General features: G+C 34.2%; 1 protein-coding gene across 1 annotated transcript in view; it reads right to left on the reverse strand.

Moving 5' to 3' along the window:
- LOC103604559 (teneurin-3-like) overlaps positions 1–19,733 on the reverse strand; it is a 90,196-nt gene that overhangs the window by 58,125 nt on the left and 12,338 nt on the right. The window contains 1 exon segment of the mRNA XM_008589133.1: positions 17,457–17,642. Coding sequence (XP_008587355.1) covers positions 17,457–17,642 — 186 coding nt within the window.

Consider the following 19,733-nt stretch of genomic DNA (forward strand, 5'->3'; position numbering starts at 1 on the left):
GGGGGGGGGGGGGGGGGGGGTAGTTCTGTGTTTTTTTTTTTAATTAACGTTTTTTTTAAATTTACAAATAATTATTCATTCATTCATTCATTTCCTAATTTTATTTTGTCGATATACAATGAGGTTGATTATTGTGGCCCATTACCGAAACCCCCCTCCCTCCTCCCTCTCCCACCCAACAATGTCTTTTCTGTTTGCTTGTTGTATGGAGTAGCTCTGTTGATGTATGAATGTGACACAAGAAACACTGCTGAGTAGTAGTTACAAAGAAGGCTGCTCATTTAAAAATGAGGTCAAAGGAGCATATGTGCCTGCTTTGGGGAGGAACTGGTATATTTGGAGGTCTACATGGAGTAGGATTAATTTCAAATTTGCTTTTCTTTCACCATCAAACTGATTCTTATAAACACACAGAAGAAAGAAAGGCAAACCAAGTTGTTTATATGTATATTAAGCAGCTACAAGGAGAAATAAAAATGGTTTGCCGGTCGATACAGAGTTGCTGATGTAAACAGTTATGAACTATTCACATTATCTCTGCTATGACAATGAGCTTCGTTGGAGCATATTAAATAGTACAGTATTTTCCCTGGGCTACTGAATTGACTCCTGGGTATATCGTAGACACAGGAAAATAACACAGAATCCAGAATGCTGTAAATTTTTCTCAGTTTAATTAGAACATTAAAATCTTAAGGGCTCATTTTCAGAAGAGGATAACTCAATCAGATGAGTACAAAATAAAATATAGGCATATTCTTCACTATGGCGATTACTGCGAAGTCCTTGGAGTAGAGGACAGATTTTTATTTAGCATTGTGGATTTCATAATACTTGATAACATGGACTTAAAAAAAGATTCACCTTAGTATCTCATTAAAGTTGTAAGTAGGTATCATTCTTAGATTATTCATGTACTAGTTCCTGCAAGATGAGAGAAAAACTACAGTCTTATTGTACAGCAAATAAGTACATATTAAATCCATTTATTCTAATCAGCAACTGTTTAAATCAGGATGCAGGCTGCATACCCATTGATCTGATGTTCTTTAATTGGTACTCAATGCACTATTTTATTACTGATTACCATATCATAAAGGATTATGATAGTGATATAATTTTAAACACCATAAAACAATGTTATATTCTTAAGAGTTTACTCAAGCCCCTTAAAATATGTTATCCCTAATCACAGAATTCTCATTCTAAGATTAAGGTAAAACAGGGCTGGCCGGTTAGCTCACTTGGGATGGCATGGTTCTGGTGACACCAAGGTCAAAGGTTTGGATCCCCATACTGGTCAGCCCGCCAAAAAATAAATTAATAAATAAGGTTAGGGCAAAACATCAAAAATATTCTATCCTATTCAGGAAAGTCAATTAATTTGAACTTCAACAGCTAGTAAGCGAGATGGTATCAGTAAAGAAAAAGAGTTTGTGTGTGCATGTGTTTGTGCTTTAAAGAGCATCTGCTCCCCTAAAATTCACACTTTTTCGAAAACCTGCTTCAAATAAATTACTCTTGAAAGTTTGCATATTTTGTTCTTTTTTTAGTTTGGAAATTTGGTGTAAAAATTATCTATATAAATATATTGCTTCTTACATGCACCTATCCAAGAGAAATATTTCATACTTCAGTTTGGAACATTATTTATACCAAGACATTCCAAAAGAGTGAAATAATATTTTTCCTGACTTAAGTCAGTGTAGAAAAATCCAGATTCTATGAAAAAGGTGTTCTGAGATAAACCACATTTTATAAAGTCAACACTGCTGAGAAAGTGCTATTATAAGCCAGAGAGCTTTGTACAGAAAACTGGAAGAACAGTATTTGGTATTTTTCCTTCAGTTCAGAATTTCATGCCTTACTGTGGACTATTATACATAACAGAAGTAACAGTGGAGCCCTCAAATGTAGAAGGCAGACTCACTGATGCTGGCATGTGCAACAGCCTATGCAAAGAGATGCCTACTTAGCATGGGATATGAGTTTTGCAGTATTCTTTGCATATGGCATGATTTCATCCCCTGGACCACACACACAAACACGTTTCCTTTATTATTTTGCTTCTTATTTGAGTTTATTGAATGACATAAGTAAAAACACATTTTAGAATTTCCTAGATAAAAAAAAAATCAGGTATATTTTAGTATTCTGATTTGAGAACAAAACTGGCAAGAGAAAACTCTTAACACTAGTAAATAAAAACTATAATACAAGTTTTTTCACACTAAGGGAATATTTAGATATTTAAGATTTTGAAACAATGAACTTAGCTATAACAGTTATCAGAGTGGTGTCTGTGTAGTGCTAACAAATCTAATAGCAGGAAGCCATAACAATAGTCTACTGATTTGGTCAATATCAATCAGTACAATGTCTTCTCTACAATCATTACTTTTGTCTATTCAGGAAATGCAATATTTCCAAAAAATTATAGAGTAAGATTTGCATTTTGGGTACTATACATTTTTCATTAGTTGATACTGGTAACACAAATAATCTACCCACTTTCTATCAGTGTTTTTTCAGTGGCTAATGTCTGTACATAGTATTCAGCCTAGTAATGTCAGCTGACAGAAAAACTAGATATAAATTTAAAATTTGGAAGGAAGTATGTAGAGTTTTCAACAGTGGCTAATGTCTGTACATAGTATTCAGCCTAGTAATTTCAGCTGACAGAAAAACTAGATATAAATTTAAAATTTGGAAGGAAGTATGTAGAGTTTTCAATAAATTGATTACAATTTTTTAAAATCCTTCACAGTATAAATTGATTTTCCTTAAACTGTTTTTCATTGTAATTATTTTTATATTGGCAAACTATAGGCTCTGTTATCAGCTGTAATTCAAATTTTCCTGAACAAAGTCATACTTTATTATTGAGACATCACTGGCACCATTGTTATTACATCTGTTTCTATGACAATTCAATCTTTTGTGACAGGTAGATAGATAACTTATCTTTATCACATAAAAAAAATAATTTCCATCTATTCTACTATGCACATACATGCAAAAACAAAAAGTAATTTAGGAGACAGCATCATCTAGTACTTAGGAGCATGGGCTTGGGAATGCCTCGTGTGGGTTTGGACTCTGGTTCTGATGCTTACTAGTTGTGCACCGACAACAGTTATGAGCCTTGGTTTCCTCAGTGGAGATTTTCATAGCTTCTACTGATAAGGTTGTGGTGAGGATTAAATAAAATAATATATGTAGAGTACTTTGCATTATGCCTTAGCATATAGTAAACACGCAATAACTATTAGGTATTATTAACTCATCTTATTAATAAAGACGGTTTTATAGTTTAAAAGGGACAGAGTCATGAGATAACTGGTATCTTTGAAGAGACTATGAAACAAGGAAGAGATCTGACTTTAAGCAAAGACACTTGGGACTACCAATGATTTGTTTTCATAACCACAAGGTCTATTCTGCCCCAGTAATGCCAGGACAAGCCTCCTCATGTTCCACCTCCCCGAGATACACTCCTTTTGATGGGAACATTTTTTATATGAACTAGCTACTTTCCAGAGTAGGGATAACTCTACTTTTTGTGTCTGGAGGTTTTCTTCTTTCTTGTCTCTCATATACACTTTGCTGGTTTAGATACACAATTCCTAATCAACATAAGATTCTGCTTTTTGGAATAAAGAACACATCACAACTTGTCCTCATATATTTTGTGTTCCCTCATTAGTAATTTCATTTGAGCAAGGTAAATTATTATTTTCTAAAGGAGTATAAATATCCACATAAATGTGCATATAATTGTTCACAGGTTCAGAAATAAGGCCACTTATTAACTTTATTAACTTATTAACTTTATTAATTAATAAAGTAACTATTTTGAAACTAAGACACTTAAATATCATATTTACATGCATATCCTATCATTATATTCTGATTTTGCTGAAAAATTTTCATTCTATATTTCATTATGAAATGTACAAGCAGACAGAATACATATGGCTAATTTTTATAGCAGAATGATGCAAGTTTGAGTGCCACCATTCCCAAATACAGGAGGAAGTCTACCCTTGACTGAAACAATCTTTTTCAGTAATTATGTGTGACACGAGAACATGCAGTCATAATTGCATATCTAGACTTTCACTAAGTGGCTCATGCTTATACTAGTTACAATTCAGAGGATTATGCTTCTGGGGGCAGGAAAGAGTTAAGGTATATGAAGCAACCAAATAAGATAGTTTTCTTTTTGCTTTTTATGGCAGCTATATGGTGATTTTTTTTCCCTTTGCATATATCAATGTATTTGAAGTGAATTACTCACATGCATATAATCACTGCTCGGGACTCATCTTAAAAGCCACGAGTTGGGTTGTATGTGAAAAGCACTATTTCACACCTCATTGTTCATGCGGGGACTAATTAATGAATACCTAATGCCATTAATTTACAATTAGATCACTTATGTTTAACCACATGCTTTCTGTGCATACATATATAAATATTAATTTTGGATAGAATGATAAACATTCAGCCCCATAACAATTAAACAGCTGTAACCTGTCTCATGTGTTAAGTGATGGAACGGCAGGCGAGCTCCATAAGCAGATGGTCTTACCCACCCAAGCTTAATGTTAAAGACTTTTTAAAAAAAGAAGTGTTGACAAATCAGAACAAGTAGGCATAGTTTTAATGCAAATCAACCAATTTGCAATGTAGATTACCCTAAAAACTAATTTGGTGTATAGGAAAGAATTAAGCTCTGTTGTTAAAGGAAGACATTATATCACGTTTGGATATAGGAGATTTCCCACCAACATAATTATTTACTAATTTCATTCAACCAACAGAGTTTAATGGAAAAGCAGCTGGCAAAGTATTCATATTTATGGACCTCCTTTGACTACTCCTTAATTTATCCAAGGCACACGCCTGTTAAATCCCAGAAATGATAGTCATATTCCAGACAGCTGTTTTCCAACTTCATTAAAGAGGCACTCAAAAAGGAGAGGGTCATTGAACCTATCATGAAGATTAGAAAAAACCTTGGCTCTAGTCACAACATAATTTATGAATATGTTAAACATGAAAAGTGGGGAAAAGCCATGGCTTTTGTATGGACTAACACCATAACCAAACTTGTATTTTAAAAATAGGAAGGTGGAAAAGGAACTGTTTTAAGATGAAAAGAAGCCATTTTTGACTTGTTATGTTCAAGAAATGACAAAGATAAATTCTGCCATCGAAAGGATACTAATGTACCATTGTAGGAAGGAGTAATCATATTTCTTAAAATTGTGGGCTTAATTCTTCTTCCTTTACATTAAACTGAATGCAAACTTCTGAGTTTTTATTTACTCCATCAGGGTGATAGGATCTTAGCATATAAGAAAAATTTCTTAAAGTTCACATTAACACTTCACTAACTACCTAGCACTCTACACTTACCTGGCTTAAGTTTTAGGAAGAATGCAGTTTTATAATCTGGCACTGGTTATAATCTTTCTTTTCCTTGCTAATATTGTAAAATAGCTGACAACATATTATTTTGCATGAGGTTTCACTCCCAAATGCCTTGGATCTACACTTTTCAATAAAAGGTTTCCGATGAACTTGGTAAGAATTGAAGGGAGCATTTTTCATCTTTACTTCTGGTTAAATTGTATATTTAGTCAATTGAGCTTCAAAACTTCTATATACTAGTTTTGTTGGTAATAATTAAGATATCAGATGGTTTTTAAAAGATGCTAATCAATGAGGTGTTCCAAATTGAAAAAGATACTCCTCTGGTATATCAATAAAGGGACAAAATGACAAGTTTTTAATAAAACAATATAATACAAATTTGACATATAACTTAATTTGTACAGCATGTCTCTCAATGAACTTTCAAAAAATAATTTACTGAAAAAGATACTCCTCTGGTATATCAATAAAGGGACAAAATGACAAGTTTTTAATAAAACAATATAATACAATTTGACATATAACTTAATTTGTACAGCATGTCTCTCAATGAACTTTCAAAAAATAATTTATACTGACTTAAGATGAGAAATGTGGTTTAAGGAAGAAAAACGGAAATCCTAGGGATGGACATATTTGTATATTAAAATTCTGTCATGACATATGACATTTTAATTCAAATTAATGGATTCAAAAATTTCCTTGACATAATAATTATAATTTATAACTGTTTCCCTAAGACACAGATCAATTATTTTGAGAATTAAAAAAAACAAGCTAGAAAACCACTAAGTTCATTATGAGAAATAAACACAAGACAGTGTTTTCAAGCCTAAAGAAATCAGGCACATTTCAATGACACCTAAGTGATCATAAAACAATACAAATCATCAGCATCTTCCTATACACTGTTCCCATTTGAGAAAAACCATAGTGGATTTAACCCTCCATTCTTTCTCAACACAGCTGCTTCTAAAGCCATTGAGCCTCACAGTAAACTGGATAGGAAAAAGCTTAATTTAGTAGTTGCTATTGGAGATAAACTTTTTTGGGGAAGCGGGCAATGGGGGGGGGCATGGTGCAACTGGTTGGTATGGGAATCGGAACCTGTGACCTTGGCATTACGACTCCATGCTCTAACCAACTGAGCTAACCAGCCAGCCCAGCAGTAGCTATTGAGACTCAAATTATATCAGAAGAGGTAGACTGGAGAGAAATTTGTACACAAATAACCCCCACAGTATAGAATTCATTTATCATATGACTCTAAATAAGTATGTGAAGCATATTTCTTCTAAAGTGTTCCAAATTCCCATCCTCAGAGGTTATGTGGAAATGGAGGTAGACTGGAGAGAAATTTGTACACAAATAACCCCCACAGTATAGAATTCATTTATCATATGACTCTAAATAACTATGTGAAGCATATTTCTTCTAAAGTGTTCCAAATTCCCATCCTCAGAGGTTATGTGGAAATCACCCAAGTGGAATGATGCATGTTAAATCTGGATATGTTCACCCACAAAACAATCACCTGAATTCGGAATTGAGTTTTAGAAGTCTTAAAAAATGCTTTTTCTAAAGCATAGAACACCTTTAACATTTCTTAAAACAATATACTTGCCATAGAAATCTACCTCCCAGTAGCACTGCTGCCATCTGATTTGAAACTCTTACTCAGCTTTAGCTGATGACTATGCAGCTGCCTCTCTCTTTAGGATGGGACAGAGAAAAAGGGCACCCAAATGCCTGATGTCAATAGCGACTCCCATTCTTAGAGATAAAGAAACTGATGACTTGGGAAATTATTTATTGGGAAATAAATCGTCAACATAATTAGGGAACATATATTAAGATGGTCCTTGGGACTATGATTTCACTGATGGTCACACAAGTCAGATGCAAACGTTTAAGTGAGGATTCTAATCCAGACCTTTTTTTGAGGGATTATCTGATTTGAGGATGTAATTCTAGAGAAGCTTTTGGAGATATTACATGTCTTTTGCAGGCAGGTTAAGAAAGTAAAAAAGGGTGGGACACCTCAAGGTTAAAGTTGCAACACACTTTATAAAAAGTTAGTAGAAGAGTCCAAATTAATTAACAACTCAGGAGATTTATAGGATATGGTTTGTAAATGTTAATAGGAATTGAGTGATTCAAAAATCTTGACATGTAGTATTTAAGACTAAAATATGACAGAAACAGTCAAACTTACTAAAGTTTCAAAATTAAACCACTAATTAGTTTTTGTTGGTTGGTTACTTCTCACTGAGTGAAAGACTAATTTGGCTTAAAGTGCAGATCTGCCATTACTCACAACACTAGCTGCAATTAAGTTTATTTATTTATTTATTTTATAAAGATTTACTTTATTTTCACTGTTCAATAAAATGTTCCTTTCTGATACAGTGTTCTCTATTTGTTGTGCTGTTTCTCCCCACAATTTAATTTTTCCATTAACTAACTTGAGAATACAAGGTGACAACATAGGTTTTTTTCCTGTGTGAATCTTCTACTATACAGAGACTGGTTAACTTATCTCAGAAAGTTCATAAAGTGAATTATCTACAGTGGGCTGCTGGTTGTGTTGTAACAAACATCACACATATCAACAGAGTGTACTTATTTCTCACTCACATGAAGTACAAATACCTTTGGGATGAGGTGTGGGAAGATCTCTGTTCTCTTCAATCTATTCCTTCTGTCTGAAATCATGGTGGCACTTTTTTTTTTTGGCAGCTAGCCCATGACCTTTGTGTTATAAGGCATATTCTAACCAACTGAGCCTAACCAACCAGCCCTGCTGCAATTCAAGCTGAACCCATGATTTCATGCCTTTTTATGATGAAATTGGTATAGTCAAAGAAAAACTAACACAAAAGAGCAGTTTACATGGGTGAGGAGAAAAATCACTTGAAGGACAGATGAATTACAACATCACAATAGATAGCTGCTATTTCCATAAACAACATACCAACTATCATCCAAGCCCTCCTCACAGAAATGAAACAAGATGAAACATAGTTAAATTGATTTAAAAAACAAACATTATCTTTGTAGCAGTTTTAAAAACATTGAAATGAAGTAGAGAGAGCCCTGATAACCTCACAAAATAGGCCTCCATCTTTTAGAGATCAGAGAAGCTAAGTTTGCATTTGTAGAAAAGAGATTAAGTGACCCGATTAAGAAAAATACCAATTCTGAAGGGATTACAGAGGATAAAGTCCTGTATATAAAACTGTTAACCGAATAGATAAAATTGAGGAAAATAATATTGAGAGGTCCCAAATGGATACTCATGTTATCTCAATGGAAGAAACAGACATCTACAAATCAGCCTGCTTCTCAGAACATGGGTGATACTCATTGAGCTCAGAAGGGGGCTTTCAATAGTTCTCTCAGGAATCATCATCCCCTCTGTCACATCAAATTTGTTATTACTTAGAATCATTGGAACTGCACAGAGCCGGAAAAACTTCCAGTTCTTTTTCTGCATGTCTCTTGGAGGGTTTTTTAGCCTGTCTGATTTTCACTGCCAATCAAGTCACCTTAGGAGAATTTCCTTCCACTCAACTCGATGCCTACTGACTCCTTGGTGACCCACCCTCCACTGTGTAGGTGTCACGAGGCATCAGTGTCCATACTATGAGTGTGGTGGGAAGCGGAGGGGATTAGTTCTCCTTATATCCAGCATGCACTCCTGTTTATCTGGACGGATTAGCAGAGGCTAATTCCTCTGCATAAATGAGGCATCAGTGTCCATACTATGAGTGTGGTGGGAGGCGGAGGGGATTAGTTCTCCTCATATCCAGCATGCACTCCTGTTTATCTGGACGGATTAGCAGAGGCTAATTCCTCTGCATAAAGACAAAATTCAGGAGGGAGAATTAGTCACAGTCAACTTTTTATTAATTTCAGTCCAAATATTCTAGCAACAACAACAACATCAGGGGTCATAATAAGAAGTAACATCTACACAGTGTTTACTTTGTGCCAGGTACTGTGCTAAGTGCTCTCCTTCATGTTTTAACCCATTTAACACTCTCAGCAACTCTATGAGATAGATAATATTTTAACTTCCACTTTAAAGATGAGGAAACTGAGGCAAAGAGGGCTTAAGTGATTTCCCAAGATTGCATGGATATCAAATGATAAGGGCTGGGGCCTGAGGCAGATCCATGTTTTGTGGGGTCTGAAAGTTACATAGTTTGAGGGGGCCTCTCTTTAAGAAAAAGAATACTAAAATATGAAAATGAAATTAGGTACAAAAGTGAGTCATTATTTAGAATGAGAAAAGTTACAACAAACAATAATTTTTAAGCTGATAAAAAACAGAAACATCAGAAAGGCCACATAACATTTTTATCAATTAAGTGCCTAACACATGTCTCTCATAAACCTTTTTTCCTATTTTTTGGGCCATATTTACTCCTTGATCAACTCTTAGTATGACAGTGATTTTGTAATATTTTCTATAGAGAACAGAAATATAATTCAGTCTTTATTCAATGTAATAGTTTAATATGGTTTTCATTATTGATCATTTAGAAAAAGTTTCATTTGGCCTCAAAATTTGTTATTGGTAATGTCATGTATTTACATGACATTTATTTTTGACATTACTGTCAAATTTGGGAGGACATTTTTATTATGTAATAAACTAATCTGAAGTACTCTTTGAATTGATGACACTCATTAACCACTTTGTTGTGATCTCATACTAGAATATTTTGAATTTTATGTTATCTTTGTCAATGTCAATATTTCATGTCATATAAACGAGAAATCTTTTTCTGATGTGTTCACATCACAGGATTCACTGGGATGCATAACACATGTGACATTACATACTGATAAGGTCAGTGTTTGCAGTACTGCTATGGATTTGTGCCATAAAAATATATGAATTCTGATATATTCCTCAAAAGAGAAATACTCATCAGAAAGAAAAAAATATGGCATGTTTATAAACGTTCTATTATCAAGTATATTCCTGATAGGAGAAAACTTCCATTTTGATTAGGCATTTTACACATCTGATGATGAGAATTTTAAAGACTAACTTCTGTTTTCATACATTTCAAACTTTATTTCTCCTCTAATCCCTATTGCTTCTGGTGCAGGGCTCCATAGGACAAAGTCCTACTTTCATATAATCTCTGACCCTCTATTTTCATGTCACTAGGTGAGTCAGTAGATGGTAGGAATATTCCTGGATGGCTAGCAATAACACCTGCAGACAGAAATTATTTCATACCTCATAAAAACACCCCATTAAATCTAAGCTAAACATACCCAGCTCAAATTTTCCTTAGTGGAATTCTCATAGTGCCCACAGCCACTGTAACACCACCCTGCACAAGGAAGAACGTGGTGGGAAAAAAGTTGGAGTGCAAAGAGACAGAGGTCTTAACTGATTTGCAAGTTGTATATTAACACATGATCTTGTGAACCCACGGTCCTCTTGTGGGACCTTACAAGGGGCCAGTGCAAGTGGTAAATATGTCTCTGGGCTGGTCAGGCACCCAGGGAATGTGGCACTTATAGACTCCTTTCTTAACCACTACATCGCATTGACTATTGTGAAGCCAAATGCCTCCCAGAATAGTCATTTGCAGGTGTAACGAGGTACCCTATATCCATTTGTTATGAGGGATCCAAAAAACTATTCCTTAAAATATGGTGCTTTGGCATGCTAATTGTTTTAAAAATTGCAAAGCCGCAGAATCAAGGTCCCTCTAATCTTGTCTTCCCCTCCCTGCCCGCCAAGAGCAGGGAGAGAATTTCTCTGGAGTTTTCTTACCTGACTAGGAAAGCTTCTTTCCAAAAGAAATGCAATTGTCTTAAATCGTTCTCTCTAGGAATTTCATCAAATAACCAGGAAAGATCAACTCACCCACCCCCACCACCCTGAGATAAGAAAAGACCAGAAGATTACCACACCTGGACAGACTTTTTCACAAGATAGTATCTGCCTCCCAGGCTCATTCAAATTCCAAAGAGAATTATTAAAAGTTAATTTTTTTTATCTCCAGGCTCCACTCTTTCATCCTAATAATCACTTACTGTCCTTCGAAAGAATTACCTACACGCCCCATCTTTCCCCTTCCCTACGAAGAAGGGTACATAAGCTTCTGTACCCCATTAGGTTACTCGGCAATCATTCTCCTGTGATTCCCCTGTGCAATGCATGTTAAAATAAAATTTGTTATGCCTTTTCTTCTATTAATCTGCCTTTTGTCAGTTGATTTTTAGCTAACCTTCAGAGTACAAAGAAGAAGTTTTCCTTTGGCACGTGAGGGAAATTATAAATAAAATTTGAATAAAAATATAAAATGATATTTTTAGAATTTCATATTACTTTATTATGAAGACGATTCCCAATTTGGGAACATTACAAAGCTTACAAAGAATTCTGATTTTTGTAATCTAAGTGAAGCATTTAACAGGTGGTCAATTTTTCTCCCAAAATTGTCACCTATTTTTTTTAACTTAACAATTAAAATACTATTCTTTCACCATTACCTGAGATAAGAATTAGAAGACCAAGCCTAAGCTTGTCCACACTGGTAAAGGTTTTGATATTTCTCTCCCCACCCCCAACCCCATATTGTTTATATACAGTAGATAACTCCCCAGCTGTGTGCATTTCATTTTCAATTTCTAATCTCTAGCATCCCAAAGCCCAGAGCAACCATGGTATTTAACAGAGGTATGCTGAGTACTGTATGCCTAAGTTTTGTCTGAGCAAACAAAGCATGTCTTTGTGATCATTAATGATCTTGTTTCCCAATGTACTAAAGAATTAGAATAAAAACAAATGGATGGTCTTTTGTAGCTTAAAGGAATTAGGATTTCCCCCAGGCCAAATTTCCATTTGAATTGCCTGAAAGTACATGAAAATCAATGTAGCTCGATAAACAACTCTGTGTTTGAGACATTACTAGAAAAAAAAACCACAATATACTCCATCTTTCTTTCATCATCATGATTTTTAAAAGCAACTCTCTAACCTCCAGCTCGAACATATATGAACTTGTTAAACAATATACATTCTGATACTAGGTTATATTTAATAACAATGAAATGGAAATTTCATTAACTCTCTAGATTGTTGGATAGAAATTTTGTTTTACTTTTAAAAGGACAGCACCTAAAACAGTCTGGGTTGCAGTTTGTCTAATTTATACTGAATAACAAAATAAAAACTCTCATTTATTGAACACCATTTGCTACGTGCTTTATGTTCTAGTACTTCATTTAATTGTAATGATCCCATGAGGTACGTATAATACTCACATTTCCATAAGAGGAAACATATTTAAAGAAGTTAAATGACTTGCCTAAGGCCACTCAATGGTGCAGCAAGGATTCAAAATACTTTTAAATGTTAGATAATTCTTCAAAATCTCATATAAAATAGTTATTGTTATAGCCATTTTACACTTGGGGAAAATACCCAACTGAGGCTAAAAACAGTTAAGATAGAAGTTACAGTGAATAAATTGCAGAACTGACATAAAAATACATCTTCGAAGCCGATGCTTTTTTCAATATGTTACACTAACTTTGATAAGAAATAGTACTCAATAAGTAACACAGAGATGTTCAGTAATTGCTTAGTGAACAAAAAATGAATTAACAAATGAAAAGTAACTGAGCCATGCAAAGTGCAGTATTATATAAAATGGACCCCAAGTGATCTGAAAAGTGAAGTTAAAAAACACTCTCCAGCTAAAAACACTCCTCAAGCTAACAACAACAACAAAACAGAAACCCACAATGTTTTACACCTAAGTAATTGTGGTACTGGTAAAGCTTATTGGAATGGAGATTCAACATGTTCTGGAGCTTGTTCCAGGATTTCCAACCTGAAGTTCTTCATTATATCTAACCAACATTTATATAAGCCCATTTACTCCATTTCTGTCTCCTGGAGAAAGGGAAAATGCCAATCAGCCTCCGGAAGACAATTCACCTGTCTACCGACAAAGACCTTTTCCTTCATAAAACCCCTCCATGTTAGACAACCATCAAATGTGTCATTCAGTCTTTGTCTCCCCTTTGATCTCATCTATAGCCTGCTCTGCTCTCAGATATAAATGGATGACTTTAGGGGTAAATCTTTTCAACAAATGCTAAAAAGAATGGCTCTTGTGGAAGTTACAAATTAGTAATACTCAAAATTTGGGATTTAGGATTTATCATTGCCCAGGATTAGTGCTGCACTTAAAAGTTATTGATTCTGCCTGCAAACACTATTCTTTAGAGGCTGGCATGGTATTTGAGTTGCTTCTATGGCTAAATAAGTCCAGCCACAGGCCAATCCCATAGCAGTTTTGCCCAAGGAAGAAGAAAAGAGAGAGTCGAACCAATTGAGTTGCCTTTACATGGTTATAGATTCAGACTCCAGTTAAATACATTAATAGTGAACTTACTGAATTATGTCATGACTAGCATCTCTCAGTTCACAGATTTGACCTTGACCCACTTCAACTCTCACAATACAGAACTGTTTAAGCTTTTTAAAATATAGATAGCCATATAACATTCTAATTTTGTCAGCTACTATTTATACAATGTTAAATTACATTTAATATATTTTTAACTTGCCTCTGGATCCTCTAAACATTCTTACATCTTTCCCACCTCATGAAGAACAAAGGCAGGCACATGAGTATAACAATCATATAACCCTTGTATGCAATGGTCTCAGATACAGGAGGACAGTATTGTAGCTGAGCATCTCTATCAGTGCTGTTACTATTAAACCATGCTGGTAGTAAGTACTGGTGCTTATTTGATGTGGTTCAATGATGTAACTTCTCTCTTTCTTTATTTATAAAAAAACGTCCAATAATCATAAATGCTTTCTGGGGAGGAAGGGAGAAACATCTATTTTAATCACAATATTGCTAAGAGAAGATTTCCCCTTGTTTCATTTTCCACTTGCATGTATCACTAGTATAAGTCTAACCCCAGAAAGAAGGACTCGAGGCAAAGAACCTACAGATGAATATGCCTAACTTACTGAACACGTGGTTCAAAACAAGAGAAAAATATGAACACACTAATAAAAGTATCAGGATGTAATTCTTTCAGGTAGATAGGGTGTTCAGTGAATATTCCAAATTCATAACCTATTTTACTATCACAATGCCTATGGTTTTATGAAAGCATGAATAGAGTTTATGAAGACAAAAAATGACTAATGAAGAATATTCTTTGCTTTCTATTGGGAACTTTTGTTTGCTTCTAACTGTTTAATTTCTCTTCCACCTCACTTTCAATTAACCTCCCTGTTTGTATTCAATGAGATGGCACATAATATGGATAAAGAAAAAAAATCTTGCTGATTTATGAGTATTCTTTCATAAAGTGGCAGCTTTTTTCAGCCAGATTCATAAGTGCTGAAATTGAGAGGAAATGCACAGAACAGTAACTATCCTAAATGAGAAAACACATCATAGTTTCCTGGGTTGTTTAATCAGTGGCTCACAAATGGCCCCTGAGGCTTCATTGTGGACATATACACAGGTAGTAAGCAGACAGGGGGAAAGCAATTGAATCTTTGCATGCAGAAATTTGGAATAACTTGTCGTAATAGTATAACAGAGAAAAACAATGATTTAAAGGTTCTCTACATCTTTTAAAAAGTTCACATCCAAGATTTATTTTTAAATGAAACAGGTCCTTTATTTTCCACACTGTTATTCATATGGAGTATAAAAGCAACAAAAAAAATGGAAACAATAGAAAATGGAATTGTTAACAACCACAGCAAGATACATTAAATTGTAATAAAAAGACCTGTTACTAACAAAAGTCCTTTTTGCTCCTGAACAACTACAAAGTTGTTCGTCTATGGGAAGGAAGTATTAATCATGTAATATTGCCAAGGTCAATGTGGACAACAACAGAATGATTTGTTGAGTAGCTATTGGTTGGCAAGTTAAATCTGTCTATGGACAGCTTTTTGGTATACTTCCTGGTTTTCAAAGCTATATGCACATGTATTTGTTGTACTTCCTAGGATACATATAGCTAGATATATAACTTTTCTCCCCAGCTAGAATCAGTTCACTTCTTCTGACTGGGTATGGATGGTGGGGTCACAAAATGTGAGAGAATATGATTAGAGGCATATTTTTCCTGCCCTGCCTCTGCTATATGGGAATTCTGGGATTTGGTTACAGGGATATTGCATAGTTCTTTGTATGTCCACAAAAAGGTACACAAATCCTGCTTGTCAAATTTTTTCTGCCTTAATGTAGTTCACATGAATGACACGCTGTCATTGCCCTCTCTCTTAAAGAATAGAGGAGAAAGCTGTATTAATGGGGATGAGTGCTCTGCAAGTGCTGTGAATATGTACATTTGCAGCTGAACTTCAGTAGAAACTATACGTTTCCCCAGTTGTAGGCAGTAAGCTCACATTCAACAAGTGAGGCTCTAAGGAGGTTGTGCAGGTAAAAGTTAGAATTAGCAGGCCTGATCTTTAGGACCCTGGAGGGCTGGCCTTTAACTGGCATCTGGAAATTGGAATGTTCCCTACACTAATAAGGTTATTTGGCCCACCTGGAGCTCTAAACAGCTGGTTTTCTTCAAGGAGTCTGAAATTTTGGTGGTTGTGGTGGACAGAGGATACCTCCTTGAGCAGCCCCAAGAAAAGCCTTGGACTCTGAGTCCCTGGGCAGGAATAGTACACATACATTGATGCATTTTGCTGCTGGAGAAAAGAGCACAATGCTCCATGTGACCTCACTCAGTGGGACAGAAAGAAAACAGGAAGCCCGCGCATGAACTTTTCCAGACTCTGCCTGATGTATTTTTTTTCCTTTCTGATCACTGCAATAAACTATAACCATGAGAATAACTAGTAGATCACCAACATGGGGGTGGGTAGTGAAACCCCTTGAAAAAATGTCAGGGATGTCAATAAGTTAGCAAGAAACTTACATCAAGTTTGTAAAGATGCAATTGTGAAAATTTATAAGATTTATAAGATTCCAATTTTCCTATGACAAAATTCTTGGCTAACCAATTACTGTAAGCAAAAACATGAAGTACATAACACTTACAGATACACTGGAGGAAGAAATCTTTTAAGATACTGACACTCCTCCCAATAGCTTTATCAAATCTTACCCTAAGGACATAAAACAATGTGGAGAAATACTGTGCCTCAAATTCTAAAATTTTTGTAGGATGGTGCCATTTATAATTAACACTATGTACTTTCACTGAAGTAAGGCAGAAACATTACTTTAGCTGTATTTTTTTTAATTGAACATTTTAATTTTAGTGGCTCAAATGGTAAAAGCAAAGCCACTGAATACTGTATTTTCTGGATACTTCTGTGTCCATGCTAAATTCCATTTATGCACAAACATTCTGATCTGAAACATCTGATTGTTTAATTTAACCTACACATGTTCATGAATGTTACCATATTTGAGAAATTATCAAGCACATAGGTTTGTTTAAGAAGAGCTAGACTTGTGTATTTTATTCTACTTTCTTTCTCATGGAACTACTAAATAAAGTCATAAAAGTCAAACCTCTTTTGTACAGACTCAACATATTGACAAGTCGAATGTGTGATTCTGGAATCTATAGGTGCTAATAAGGCCACATTTTTGGAAAAACTTTAATTTTTAAAGTAAAAAATCTGACTGCTAGGAAGAGATATAATGGCAGTGAGAACACTAAGTAATATTCAATAAAAGCTTATTTGTAAATAAGAAATTAAATCTTTATGTGAGTCAATTTTTATGCCCGTCACAAAAAACAATGAATGAAAAATTCTTATACCTCATACTTGTGACAGTTGTTCTAAAAAGAACTGAACTGCCATTGTAAAATGACAACCATATTTTAAAAATAATGCCTTTTTAAGAAAGACAAGTGAAAAATAACATGAAGAAAGAAGCGTTTTCCTAGCTGAAAGCAGCAGACAGTTTGCACTCTTCTGCTGTGTGTGGAGGGTGGACAGAGAAGTGCAGCTGGCCTACCGATAGTGCAGTGCTCTCCGTTCCATCCCTGGCTGCATTCGCACTTGCCGTCCTTGCAGGTCCCGTGTTCGGCACAGCGGGGGTGGCAAGCTCTTTGATTACATGCTGGGCCCGTCCAGCCTTCTTCACAGCGACAAGTCCCCCCCATGCAAACACCATGTGAGCCACAGTCCACAGAGCATATTTCTATATTGAAAAGAGGAAGCAGAGCAGGAGAGAAGAGAAGCCGGGAGTGAGAGAAGGGGAATTAATAAGCAGTGCTACGCCTTCAACTCAAACTTGTTAAAGTGAAAAACAAAATCATTGGAAATAAATCAAAACTATCTGTATACTAAGTAAATTTCAGCACTGACGACTAGAAATTATAAATGGGAGAATTTTTATTCCTCATTTAATTTATATGCTTCTGTAATGGCACATAATATACACATGACAATTTTGTTATAAATAATTTCTTATATATAATTTTTATGTAAAATATATATATTATATAATATATATATATATAGGATAGTCATTTTATATGTACATAACCAAGAGTATCTTTTGGCAGCCAAGAAAACACACATACACACACACCATGTTAATTAAATATTTCAGTATCTAAACATCTCAGGTATTTACTTGGTTTTGGGTTTTACACATATAGTAAGAACCACAAAGGGGTTACTTCTAATGCCACCATTAAAATTTTAAAAATATTCAGAAACTTTCATTAAGAAGAATCTATTATAGTCAGTACTTCAGCTTGCTTCTGACACACAGACATACTGGTTAAATAAAATAAATTGTTTTTCTTATTCAGTAAATTTATACTGTTGATAAATAGTAGAGAACCAGTTTAATAATATATATAACTATTGACTCATTTGAAAAACAAGGGTTTTCAACAACTAGAGTTACTGAAAGGAACACAAGTGACCAAATGACTTCAAAGAGTATAATACCAGATGGGTTCTTTAAAAATAATTCAGATGTCTGAAATATTTTTTTTTTCTTAAAGCTTTCTTCAACGCTTTATTTAACTATACCCAATTGAGAGAGAGGGAGAGAAAGAGGGGGAAGCAGGTTTTGAAGAGTATTTTAATTTTTATTCTTTACATATAAAGTTAAAGTTAACTATAGTTTTTTTCCTTTGATAGTAAGACTATTGTTTAGTTTTGATTTTCTTGCAAAAATAGAAATGCTGAACAATAAAAACTCATTTCTATCAAACAGAAAATGGACTTAAATAATTTCTTATATATAATTTTTATGTAAAATATATATATTATATAATATATATATATATAGGATAGTCATTTTATATGTACATAACCAAGAGTATCTTTTGGCAGCCAAGAAAACACACATACACACACACCATGTTAATTAAATATTTCAGTATCTAAACATCTCAGGTATTTACTTGGTTTTGGGTTTTACACATATAGTAAGAACCACAAAGGGGTTACTTCTAATGCCACCATTAAAATTTTAAAAATATTCAGAAACTTTCATTAAGAAGAATCTATTATAGTCAGTACTTCAGCTTGCTTCTGACACACAGACATACTGGTTAAATAAAATAAATTGTTTTTCTTATTCAGTAAATTTATACTGTTGATAAATAGTAGAGAACCAGTTTAATAATATATATAACTATTGACTCATTTGAAAAACAAGGGTTTTCAACAACTAGAGTTACTGAAAGGAACACAAGTGACCAAATGACTTCAAAGAGTATAATACCAGATGGGTTCTTTAAAAATAATTCAGATGTCTGAAGTATTCTTTTTTTCTTAAAGCTTTCTTCAACGCTTTATTTAACTATACCCAATTGAGAGAGAGGGAGAGGAAGAGGGGGAAGCAGGTTTTGAAGAGTATTTTAATTTTTATTCTCTACATATAAAGTTAAAGTTAACTATAGTTTTTTTCCTTTGATAGTAAGACTATTGTTTAGTTTTGATTTTCTTGCAAAAATAGAAACGCTGAACAATAAAAACTCATTTCTATCAAACAGAAAATGGACTATAACCTTTAAAGAAAAAATTTAAAAATAGGAATTGTTTATGTAGTCACATGCTTTTATTTTCTCTAATTATTCCCCAAGTAACATTTCCTGAAACCGTAATTATCTACCTCATAGACTAAACACCATATCAAGGCACTGTAAGAATTGTAACAAGTCTTATAAACGACATCTAGAACTATTAACTTGAAAACAGTGTGTGGGTTTTTTTTTTTTAATGCTACATTTTCTATCTCCTTTGAATTAAATTTTTGATTAAGATATCC

Source organism: Galeopterus variegatus, unplaced genomic scaffold, assembly GCF_000696425.1.
Source record: "Galeopterus variegatus unplaced genomic scaffold, G_variegatus-3.0.2 Scaffold5232, whole genome shotgun sequence".
NCBI lineage: Eukaryota > Metazoa > Chordata > Mammalia > Dermoptera > Cynocephalidae > Galeopterus > Galeopterus variegatus.